This window comes from Eleutherodactylus coqui, chromosome 1 (assembly GCF_035609145.1).
Source record: "Eleutherodactylus coqui strain aEleCoq1 chromosome 1, aEleCoq1.hap1, whole genome shotgun sequence".
Taxonomy (NCBI): domain Eukaryota; kingdom Metazoa; phylum Chordata; class Amphibia; order Anura; family Eleutherodactylidae; genus Eleutherodactylus; species Eleutherodactylus coqui.
Genome location: NC_089837.1, coordinates 528,958,920 through 528,972,938, shown reverse-complemented (window position 1 = coordinate 528,972,938; position 14,019 = coordinate 528,958,920). Strand labels below are relative to the sequence as shown.

At 41.5% G+C, this 14,019-nt stretch overlaps 1 protein-coding gene across 4 annotated transcripts in view; it reads left to right on the top strand.

Moving 5' to 3' along the window:
- Positions 1-14,019, top strand: part of PDE2A (phosphodiesterase 2A) — a 386,975-nt gene that overhangs the window by 327,361 nt on the left and 45,595 nt on the right. For all 4 annotated transcript variants that reach the window (XM_066588384.1, XM_066588383.1, XM_066588382.1 and 1 more), the window contains 2 exons: positions 2,877-2,918; positions 3,081-3,149. In XM_066588384.1, the coding sequence (XP_066444481.1) occupies positions 2,877-2,918; positions 3,081-3,149 (111 nt within the window). The remainder of the gene's footprint in view (positions 1-2,876; positions 2,919-3,080; positions 3,150-14,019) is intronic.

The following is a 14,019-nucleotide window of genomic DNA, read 5'->3' as shown; positions in this document are numbered from 1 at the left end:
GATATGAGATAGATAGGAGATAGATAGATAGGAGATAGATAGATAGATTGGAGATAGATAGATAGATAGATAGATATGAGATAGATAGATGAATAGATAGGAGATAGTATGAATACATAACAGGTTGAGGACACATGTCTCTCCTGTACAGTATACTGGCTCTCCGCACTGCACTGGTTGGTTTAGGGCACGGAGAGACAGCTCCTGCTATAGTGAGCCGCAGTGTTGATGCCAGCTGGGCACGGGTAGCTGGCACGTATAATTCTAACAAGTCGGATAAAACCATATTCCACCATCTGCAGCCGTTTGCTGCGTGACTTCATCCCAGTCTGAGAAGTGAAGCGTGGCATCGCGCCAACAAGACAAGAAGCTTTAATGAGGGTCTGATTGGCACTTAAGGCATCAATGGAGGAGAGAGAAGAGAATAAATATGGGAGGATTTCAGCACTTCACCCAAAATAACAAAGAACGGCGGAAAATATATAGAGCGGGGGAGGGGCAGCGATGGGGAAAAGCTAACTTGGGTTCAGAATTCCATCACGTGCGAAGGGAAGCCTGGAGGTCTGCCGCCCCGATGACTACAAAGAGTTCTGGACCTATGGAACAGAAGAGTAATGGTTCTGCAGGAATATCGGCCCCTGCGGACAGGAAGCTTCTTGTAGTAGCTGCAGATTAGATGGCGGTGCTGACATGTTCTTACCAGCTGACAGGGAGGGGTCAGCGATTCATGCTGCTTGCGCCAAATTCTGACCTCTCATCAGCAACAGGAATCTGCATCCATCTGACCAGGAGATACAAGTTTTGTGCTCTTTTGCCCGCTGGAGTCTTTCTGTTTCTCTTAGACACAATGGCGCTGGAACTGGTCGTCTGCTGTTATACCATCCGTGCGGAGGAACGGAGTTGTGCATTCGGACACGTTAGTTGGAGCTCCAGCGTTGTATTCAGCTGACTGTGCAGCCTGTTGGTCAGAATGATTCCTGACATCCTCCTCCGACCCCTTTCAGGGATGAGTTGTTTCTGTCCACAGCAGGGGCGTAACTATAGAGGATGCAGGGGATGCGGTTGCACCTGGGACCAGGAGCCTTAGGGGCCCATAAGGCCTCTCTTTTCCATACAGGGAGCCCGGTACTATACTTGGGGGCCCCGTTTCAGGTTTTGCATTGGGGCTCAGGAGCTTCAAGTTATGCCTCCTTTCCAAAGGATCCCCTTTCACTGATGTTTTCCCAGATCGCGCCATTTTCAGTATACTCTCCACACCGTTATATGAGAACCCCCCCCCCCCCCCCCCCCTGTGGTTGGCAGTGAGCCCCCGGCTAGTCCAGCACTGATGACCGGCCTCGTGGGAAGTCGCTCCGATCGCTGGATTTTCCCATCTGATGTGGATTCACACTAAAACTGATCCGCAGAAAACTTGTCGTGATTTTATGCTCCGTGGTCACGGGGAGAATTACCATACAGGGGGCGCCAATCATGAGAGGATGGGGGGCTAATAAAGGGGCAGAAGCTATTTTAAAGGGGTCAGTGTATTAGAAAGTTGCCAAATGTAGAGAAAATTGGAGGAGCCCTTTAATATTTGGCTCTATGTGGGGATGTCTCAGGGGTGACCTGCATGGAACGGGTGATGAGTGGCGTGAGACCCTCGTGGTGCGTCTGTCACCGTGGTATCCCGTAGAACAGAAAGTCACAATAAAAACACGTTTTTTCTTATTTACATTGGTGATTTTTCTCTCGTATGCTGCGGTCAGTCAGAAGAATCACATGATGTTCTCCTTTTTGGCGCCGACGCTCATTATGTCTATAGGAGTAAAGAAAACTCACACCGCACTCGCCGCTTGCAGACGCGGTTTTCACGTGCGTCAGACACGAAGCGTCTGCAGCCGTGATATCAGACTCTCTGGGGCGATGCGGCGCAGCCCGTGGTCAGATCGCTCTGAGAGACCAGCACTGATTCCTCCCTTGATATTCTAAGCATACGTACCATACATTTTGTGCGTATGCTTAGCATTTGCTCCCATAGAGAATAATAGGCAATTTTCATGTGTTTTTCACTCTCCTGAAAACCGCAAGTGCAGCGCCGGAGTGCGATATCAGTCCGCCGCACCATCAGTCCGCCGCACCATCAGTCCGCCGCACCATCAGTCCGCCGCACCGTCCAGCATGTTTGCGTGCGCAGTATGCAGAGCGTACAACCCATTCATTTCAGTTCACATTTCTGTATTTTGCGCACGCACTTCAGTCACACAAACAAGTAGGACGTTTTATTTTTATGCTTATTTGAGCACCAAACGTCCCCTCAGCAGTCATTGGGAGATGCGCAAAAGCGCACACAATACTCAAGGCGATGCGTGAAACACCGCGGAATCGTGCAGGAAAAGAAGACGTCTGAAACTCAGCAGCCACTTCAGTCTTTGTTTGCTGCGCGCAAAAGAATGTGACCCATGGGTGCAAAAGTTAGAGTAAAATACCCCGATGCGCGTGCAAAAAACATTGTGCATTCCGCAAAAACACTGCGCTCATGTAAACGCGCTTACACTAGTGTGAAGTCTGGTTTTGCGCTCGTAAATGCAGTGTTTTTCACATCACATTGTGCTACATACGATTTTCTTACATGTTTTTCACCGGTGTGTAAAAATCGCACGCCGCTCGCACGAAACGCGCATGTACACGACTAACGCACCCGTAGGCCCTGCTTCAGCTCCTCCGTCCTCCTAGACATGTCAATAGGCCCATCTAATATAATGAATTCTATTTTTGCGCCTCACAACGCATAAAACTCGCCAGATAAAACCGCCGGTGTAAATGAGCGCTAGAAGAAGTTATTGTGTTTTCCGGTTTGGTCGTCTTCCAGCTACAACTTAATTCTGTCATTTTCTCAGGTTGTCGGAGATAAAGTGCTGGAAGAAGAGATCAGTTTTCCGGTAAGTAATTGCCGATGTAGCAGAGCCGAGTCAGCGGCAGCTCGTGTGGCGGCTGTGTAGGAACCGGGGAAAAAGGCAAAAAGGAACCCGTTGAATAACAAACACAGCTCTGCTTCATCTGCACTTCGCACCACTTCCAGTAACTCCTGCTATTCTTCACAGTTGACGTTCGGACATTTGGGTCAAGTTGTAGACAAGAAAAAATCCATCACGCTGCAGGACATCAGTTCGGTAAGTGACAGTAAGATAGACAGTGGGAGAAGTCTGTCCTCAAAATAGACAATGGGAATAGTCTATCACCAAAATAGATAATGGGAGGAGTCTATCACCAAGATGGACAATGGGAGGAGTCTATCACCAAGATGGACAATGGGAGGCATCTATCACCAAGATGGACAATGGGAGGAGTCTATCCTCAAGATGGACAATGGGAGGCGTCTATCACCAAGATGGACAATGGGAGGAGTCTATCCTCAAAATAGACAATGGGAGGAGTCTATCACCAAAATAGACAATGGGAGGTGTCTATCACCAAGATGGACAATGGGAGACGTCTATCACCAAGATGGACAATGGGAGGCGTCTATCACCAAGATGGACAATGGGAGGAGTCTGTCCTCAAGATGGACAGTGGGAGGCGTCTATCACCAAGATGGGCAATGGGAGGCGTCTATCACCAAGATGGACAATGGGAGGCGTCTATCACCAAGATGGACAATGGGAGGCGTCTATCACCAAGATGGACAATGGGAGGCGTCTATCACCAAGATGGACAATGGGAGGCGTCTATCACCAAGATGGACAATGGGAGGCGTCTATCACCAAGATGGACAATGGGAGGAGTCTATCACCAAGATGGACAATGGTAGCCGTCTATCACCAAGATGAGCAATGGGAGGAGTCTGTCCTCAAGATGGACAGTGGGAGGCGTCTATCACCAAGATGGGCAATGGGAGGCGTCTATCACCAAGATGGACAATGGGAGGCGTCTATCACCAAGATGGACAATGGGAGGCGTCTATCACCAAGATGGACAATGGGAGGCGTCTATCACCAAGATGGACAATGGGAGGAGTCTATCACCAAGATGGACAATGGGAGGAGTCTATCACCAAGATGGACAATGGGAGGAGTCTATCACCAAGATGGACAATGGTAGCCGTCTATCACCAAGATGAGCAATGGGAGGAGTCTGTCCTCAAGATGGACAGTGGGAGGCGTCTATCACCAAGATGGGCAATGGGAGGCGTCTATCACCAAGATGGACAATGGGAGGCGTCTATCACCAAGATGGACAATGGGAGGCGTCTATCACCAAGATGGACAATGGGAGGCGTCTATCACCAAGATGGACAATGGGAGGCATCTATCACCAAGATGGACAATGGGAGGCGTCTATCACCAAGATGGACAATGGTAGCCGTCTATCACCAAGATGAGCAATGGGAGGAGTCTATCACCAAGATGGACAATGGGAGGCGTCTATCACCAAGATGGACAATTGGAGGAGTCTATCACCAAGATGGACAATGGTAGCCGTCTATCACCAAGATGAGCAATGCGAGGAGTCTGTCCTCAAGATGGACAGTGGGAGGCGTCTATCACCAAGATGGGCAATGGGAGGCGTCTATCACCAAGATGGACAATGGGAGGCGTCTATCACCAAGATGGGCAATGGGAGGCGTCTATCACCAAGATGGGCAATGGGAGGCGTCTATCACCAAGATGGGCAATGGGAGGCGTCTATCACCAAGATGGGCAATGGGAGGCGTCTATCACCAAGATGGGCAATGGGAGGCATCTATCACCAAGATGGACAATGGGAGGCGTCTATCACCAAGATGGACAATGGGAGGCGTCTATCACCAAGATGGACAATGGTAGCCGTCTATCACCAAGATGAGCAATGGGAGGAGTCTATCACCAAGATGGACAATGGTAGCCGTCTATCACCAAGATGAGCAATGGGAGGAGTCTATCACCAAGATGGACAATGGGAGGCGTCTATCACCAAGATGGGCAATGGGAGGTGTCTATCACCAAGATGGACAATGGGAGGAGTCTATCACCAAGATGGACAATGGGAGGAGTCTATCACCAAAATAGACAATGGGAGGTGTCTATCACCAAGATGGACAATGGGAGGAGTCTATCACCAAGATGGACAATGGGAGACGTCTATCACCAAGATGGACAATGGGAGGCGTCTATCACCATGATGGACAATGGGAGGAGTCTGTCCTCAAAATGGACAGTGGGAGGCGTCTATCACCAAGATGGGCAATGGGAGGCGTCTATCACCAAGATGGACAATGGGAGGCGTCTATCACCAAGATGGACAATGGGAGGAGTCTATCACCAAGATGGACAATGGTAGCCGTCTATCACCAAGATGAGCAATGGGAGGAGTCTGTCCTCAAGATGGACAGTGGGAGGCGTCTATCACCAAGATGGGCAATGGGAGGCGTCTATCACCAAGATGGACAATGGGAGGCGTCTATCACCAAGATGGACAATGGGAGGAGTCTATCACCAAGATGGACAATGGTAGCCGTCTATCACCAAGATGAGCAATGGGAGGAGTCTATCACCAAGATGGACAATGGGAGGCGTCTATCACCAAGATGGGCAATGGGAGGCGTCTATCACCAAGATGGACAATGGGAGGAGTCTATCCTCAAAATAGACAATGGGAGGAGTCTATCACCAAAATAGACAATGGGAGGTGTCTATCACCAAAATAGACAATGGGAGGTGTCTATCACCAAGATGGACAATGGGAGACGTCTATCACCAAGATGGACAATGTGAGGCGTCTATCACCAAGATGGACAATGGCAGGCGTCTATCTCCAAGATGGACAATGGGAGGAGTCTATCCTCAAAATAGACAACGGGAGGAGTCTATCACCAAGATGGACAATGGGAGGTGTCTATCACCAAGATGGACAATGGGAGACGTCTATCACCAAGATGGACAATGAGAGGAGTCTATCACCAAGATGGACAATGGGAGGCGTCTATCACCAAGATGGACAATGGGAGGCGTCTATCACCAAGATGGATAATGGGAGGAGTCTATCACCAAGATGGACAACGGGTGGGGTCTATCACCAAGATGTACAACGGGAGGAGTCTATCACCAAGATAGACAATGGGAGGAGTCTATCACCAAGATGGACAATGGGAAGCGTCTATCACCAAGATTGACAGTGGGAGGCGTCTATCACCAAGATGGACAATGGGAGGCGTCTATCACCAAGATGGACAACGGGAGGAGTCTATCATCAAGATGGACAATGGGAGGAGTCTATCACCAAGATGGACAATGGGAAGCGTCTATCACCAAGATAGACAGTGGGAGGCGTCTATCACCAAGATTGACAGTGGGAGGCGTCTATCACCAAGATTGACAGTGGGAGGCGTCTATCACCAAGATGGACAATGGGAGGCGTCTATCACCAAGATGGACAATGGGAGGTGTCTATCACCAAGATGGACAATGGGAGGCGTCTATCACCAAGATGGACAATGGGAGGCGTCTATCACCAAGATGGACAATGGGAGGCGTCTATCACCAAGATGGACAATGGGAGGCGTCTATCACCAAGATGGTCAATGGGAGGAGTCTATCACCAAGATGGACAATGGGAGGAGTCTATCACCAAGATGGACAATGGGAAGCGTCTATCACCAAGATAGAAAATGGGAGGAGTCTATCACCAAGATGGACAATGGGAGGAGTCTATCACCAACCCTCGTTCGCATCAGTCGCTGAATTCTGTTAAAAAACAGGACAAAATAGCGTTTCATCCTGTAAGATTCTGACCAGCAGGATGGAAGTCGGAGGGACCTCATAATAGTCAGTGGGATCCATTCAGCGACATTCAATTCCATCATATGGTGATTCAGTTCAGAAAGTACGTTCCGTTTTCTGGCTGCCATAATGGAGCACGGACGCCAAGCACTGGTGGGAACGGCCCTACTTTTAAGCGTTTCCTCCAGCCCTGACGATTTCAATATAAGTGGGTGTGGCGCGGTGTTAGGAGTCATCGGCATGCAAGGCATCAGTCTTACTAAGACCTCCTTCACACGGGCTCATGCGGCATCACCGCGAGACATCACCACTAGACATCGCAACTTTGTTGCCCCTCTTCAGCGAGCTTTTTCTTGAGAATAATCTCGCATCGCTGCCGCCCGCGATGAAATCACACGATTTTTTAGGACGAAAATCCATAGAAGTTTATTATGTTAAAATCATACGAAAATTGCAAGTTTGAGCGCTGCAAGAAACTAGGAGGCTCCACAGCGAAACATGGCAGATTTTGAAAACTCGCACATCGCAGAAAGATAGGACAAAACGCGATTTTTTTTTTACTCGCAACATTGTATCAGCGAGACATCACAAATATGAAGGAAGCCATTGAGAAGCATGGGTTTCACAAACGGCGTTTTGTAGCGCTGCCAAATCGCCGGAAAATCACATGATTTTGTAGCCCATGTGCAAGCGACCTATATCTTCCACCTGATGCTGGTACAACCAGGCGCCCGATCATAGCTGTTGTAGCTCTCGGCTTTGGCGCACAAATGGTGCCAAACATGCCAGATGTATTAGTCGTACACTGCAACGACACCTTTACTTAGACCGGTGTCATCATTTTATCTGCCTCATTACCTGGCCACACCCATTGCAGACAGGTTATCCCCCACATCACTGCATAGATGGTATCACAATCTGTCTATGCAAAAAAATGGCGCATCCGAAAATACCGCGCTCAAATTGTGGATCATATTTACATCATTGCACCAAATCCTCTGAAAGAGGTTCAAAGTCAAAGGTATCCAAGTCAAATTGCAAAAAAACGTATAATTTCAGAAACTTTACGCCGCCATTCACAGATTAACCCCTGACCCAGAGTTCCTCTAATGTCTCCCAGTGGATGGCGGTCGCCGCTGTATCTTAATATTTCCAGCTACTTATGATAAAAAGTTTTATAAGATGACACTTTGAAATGAGTGAATTTAGAGGAGACGCCGATACCGTTTCATAGCTTCATATCGACCGTTCTACACAGGAATGATTTGACCCCCGGCAAAGCTGCGAGCTGTGAGATAAGGAGCTACAGGCGAGGCCGGCTACACAGAGCGAGAGCCAGAGGAAACTTAAAGGAAATTCTATATATAAAGACGATATCAATAAATCTCAATATATTCGCATGCTGCTCACATGTTATATATCTGGCAGGATGAAAAGACCCACTCCAAGCCTAATTATACCTGTACTACACTGCTTCCTCAAATTGTGGTGCAACATAGTCTGAAGCTTCCCTGTAAGTAAAACGGGTATATACAGTTTAATATTAACAAGACTGCCCCCTATTTACAAGACATAAACTACTATAATACTGCCTCCTATGTACAGGAATATAACTACTATAATACTGCCCCCTATGTACAGGAATATAACTACTATAATACTGCTCCCCTATGTACAAGAATATACCTACTATAATACTGCCTCCTATGTACAAGAATATAACTACTATAATACTGCCCCCTATGTACAAGAATATAACTACTATAATACTGCCCCCTATGTACAGGAATATAACTACTATAATACTGCCCCCTATGTACAAGAATATAACTACTATAATACTGCCCCCTATGTACAAGAATATAACTACTATAATACTGTCCCCTATGTACAAGAATATAACTACTATAATACTGCCCCCTATGTACAAGAATATAACTACTATAATACTGCCCCCTATGTACAAGAATATAACTACTATAATAGTGCCCCCTATGTACAAGAATATAACTACTATAATACTGCCCCCTATGTACAAGAATATAACTACTATAATACTGCCTCCTATGTACAAGAATATAACTACTATAATACTGCCTCCTATTTACAAGAATATAACTACTATAATACTGCTCCTATGTACAAGAATATAACTACTATGATACTGCCCCCTATGAGCAAGAACATAACTACTATAATACTGCCCCCTATGTACAAGAATATAACTACTATAATACTGCTTCCTATGTACAAGAATATAACTACTATAATACTGCTTCCTATGTACAAGAATATAACTACTATAATACTGCTTCCTATGTACAAGAATATAACTACTATAATACTGCCTCTATGTACAAGAATATAACTACTATAATACTGCCTCCTATGTACAAGTATATAACTACTATAATACTGCTCCTATGTACAAGAATATAACTACTATAATACTGCTCCTATGTACAAGAATATAACTACTATAATACTGCCTCCTATGAACAAGAATATAACTACTATAATACTGCCTCCTATGTACAAGAATATAACTACTATAATACTGCCCCCTATGTACAAGAATATAACTACTATAATACTACCCCATATGTACAAGAATGTAACTACTATAATACTGTCCTCTATGTACAAGAATATAACTACTATAATACTGCCCTCTATGTACAGGAATATAACTACTATAATACTGCCCCCTATTTACAAGACATAAACTACTATAATACTGCCTCCTATGTACAAGAATATAGCTACTATAATACTGCTCCTATGTACAAGAATATAACTACTATAATACTGCCCCCTATGTACAAGAATATAACTACTGTAATACTGCCCCCTATGTACAAGAATATAACTACTGTAACACTGCCCCCTATGTACAAGAATATAACTACTATAATACTTCCCAATATGTACAAGAATATAACTACTATAATACTGCCCCCTATGTACAAAAATATAACTACTATAATACTGCCCCTATCTATGTACAAGAATATAACTACTATAATACTGCCTCCTATGTACAAGAATATAACTACTATAATACTTCCCAATATGTACAAGAATATAACTATTATAATACTGCCCCCTATGTTCAAGAATATAACTACTATAATACTGCTCCTATGTACAAGAATATAACTACTATAATACTGCTCCTATGTACAAGAATATAACTACTATAATACTGCTCCTATATACAAGAATATAACTACTATAATACTGCCCCCTATATACAAGAATATAGCTACTATAATAATGCCCTCTATGTACAGGAATATAACTACTATAATACTGCCCCCTATTTACAAGACATAAACTACTATAATACTGCCTCCTATGTACAAGAATATAACTACTATAATACTGCCCCCTATGTACAAGAATAAACCTACTATAATACTGCCCCCTATGTACAAGAATATAACTACTATAATACTGTCCCCTATGTACAAGAATATAACTACTATAATACTGCCCCCTATGTACAAGAATATAACTACTATAATACTGCCTCCTATGTACAAGAATATAGCTACTATAATACTGCTCCTATGTACAAGAATATAACTACTATAATACTGCCCCCTATGTACAAGAATATAACTACTGTAATACTGCCCCCTATGTACAAGAATATAACTACTGTAACACTGCCCCCTATGTACAAGAATATAACTACTATAATACTTCCCAATATGTACAAGAATATAACTACTATAATACTGCCCCCTATGTACAAAAATATAACTACTATAATACTGCCCCTATCTATGTACAAGAATATAACTACTATAATACTGCCCTCTATTTACAAGACATAAACTACTATAATACTGCCTCCTATGTACAGGAAAATAACTACTATAATACTGCCCCCTATTTACAAGACATAAACTACTATAATACTGCCTCCTATGTACAGGAATATAACTACTATAATACTGCCCCCTATGTACAAGAATATAACTACTATAATACTTTACCCTATGTACAAGAATATAACTACTATAATACTGCCTCCTATGTACAAGAATATAACTACTATAATACTTCCCAATATGTACAAGAATATAACTATTATAATACTGCCCCCTATGTTCAAGAATATAACTACTATAATACTGCTCCTATGTACAAGAATATAACTACTATAATACTGCTCCTATGTACAAGAATATAACTACTATAATACTGCTCCTATATACAAGAATATAACTACTATAATACTGCCCCCTATATACAAGAATATAGCTACTATAATAATGCCCTCTATGTACAGGAATATAACTACTATAATACTGCCCCCTATTTACAAGACATAAACTACTATAATACTGCCTCCTATGTACAAGAATATAACTACTATAATACTGCCCCCTATGTACAAGAATATAACTACTATAATACTGCCCCCTATGTACAAGAATATAACTACTATAATACTGTCCCCTATGTACAAGAATATAACTACTATAATACTGCCCCCTATGTACAAGAATATAACTACTATAATACTGCCCCCTATGTACAAGAATATAACTACTATAATAGTGCCCCCTATGTACAAGAATATAACTACTATAATACTGCCCCCTATGTACAAGAATATAACTACTATAATACTGCCTCCTATGTACAAGAATATAACTACTATAATACTGCCTCCTATTTACAAGAATATAACTACTATAATACTGCTCCTATGTACAAGAATATAACTACTATGATACTGCCCCCTATGAGCAAGAACATAACTACTATAATACTGCCCCCTATGTACAAGAATATAACTACTATAATACTGCTTCCTATGTACAAGAATATAACTACTATAATACTGCTTCCTATGTACAAGAATATAACTACTATAATACTGCTTCCTATGTACAAGAATATAACTACTATAATACTGCTCCTATGTACAAGAATATAACTACTATAATACTGCCCCCTATGTACAAGAATATAACTACTATAATACTACCCCCTATGTACAAGAATGTAACTACTATAATACTGTCCTCTATGTACAAGAATATAACTACTATAATACTGCCCTCTATGTACAGGAATATAACTACTATAATACTGCCCCCTATTTACAAGACATAAACTACTATAATACTGCCTCCTATGTACAAGAATATAGCTACTATAATACTGCTCCTATGTACAAGAATATAACTACTATAATACTGCCCCCTATGTACAAGAATATAACTACTGTAATACTGCCCCCTATGTACAAGAATATAACTACTGTAACACTGCCCCCTATGTACAAGAATATAACTACTATAATACTTCCCAATATGTACAAGAATATAACTACTATAATACTGCCCCCTATGTACAAAAATATAACTACTATAATACTGCCCCTATCTATGAACAAGAATATAACTACTATAATACTGCCCTCTATTTACAAGACATAAACTACTATAATACTGCCTCCTATGTACAGGAAAATAACTACTATAATACTGCCCCCTATTTACAAGACATAAACTACTATAATACTGCCTCCTATGTACAGGAATATAACTACTATAATACTGCCCCCTATGTACAAGAATATAACTACTATAATACTGCCCCCTATGTACAAGAATATAACTACTGTAATACTGCCCCCTATGTACAAGAATATAACTACTATAATACTGTCCCCTATGTACAAGAATATAACTACTATAATACTTCCCAATATGTACAAGAATATAACTATTATAATACTGCCCCCTATGTTCAAGAATATAACTACTATAATACTGCTCCTATGTACAAGAATATAACTACTATAATACTGCTCCTATGTACAAGAATATAACTACTATAATACTGCTCCTATATACAAGAATATAACTACTATAATACTGCCCCCTATATACAAGAATATAGCTACTATAATAATGCCCTCTATGTACAGGAATATAACTACTATAATACTGCCCCCTATTTACAAGACATAAACTAGTATAATACTGCCTCCTATGTACAAGAATATAACTACTATAATACTGCCCTCTATGTACAGGAATATAACTACTATAATACTTCCCAATATGTACAAGAATATAACTACTATAATACTGCTTCCTATATACAAGAATATAACTACTATAATACTGCCCCCTATATACAAGAATATAGCTACTATAATAATGCCCTCTATGTACAAGAATATAACTACTATAATACTTCCCAATATGTACAAGAATATAACTACTATAATACTGCCTCCTTTGTACAAGAATATAACTACTATAATACTTCCCAATATGTACAAGAATATAACTACTATAATACTGCCCAATATGTACAATAATATAACTACTATAATACTGCCTCCTATTTACAAGAATATAACTACTATAATACTGCCCCCTATGTACAAGAATAAAACTACTATAATACTGCTCCTATGTACAAGAATATAACTACTATAATACTGCCCCCTATGTACAAGAATATAACTACTATAATACTGCCTCCTATGTACAAGAATATAACTACTATAATACTGCCCCCTATGTACAAGAATATAACTACTATAATACTGCCCCCTATGTACAAGAATATAACTACTATAATACTGCCCAATATGTACAATAATATAACTACTATAATACTGCCTCCTATTTACAAGACATAAACTACTATAATACTGCCTCCTATGTACAGGAATATAACTACTATAATACTGCCCCCTATGTACAAGAATATAACTACTATAATACTGCCCCCTATGTACAAGAATATAACTACTATAATACTGCCCCCTATGTACAAGAATATAACTACTATAATACTGCCCCCTATGTACAAGAATATAACTACTATAATACTGCCTCCTATTTACAAGAATATAACTACTATAATACTGCCTCCTATTTACAAGAATATAACTACTATAATACTGCTCCTATGTACAGGAATATAACTACTATAATACTGCTCCTATGTACAAGAATATAACTGCTATAATACTGCCCCCTATGTACAACAATATAACTACTATAATACTGCTCCCTATGTACAAGAATATAACTACTATAATACTGCCCCCTATGTACAAGAATATAACTACTATAATACTGCCCCCTATGTACAACAATATAACTACTATAATACTGCCTCCTATGTACAAGAATATAACTACTATAATACTGCTCCCTATGTACAAGAATATAACTACTATAATACTGCCTCCTATGTGCAAGAATATAACTACTATAATACTGCCCCTATGTACAAGAAT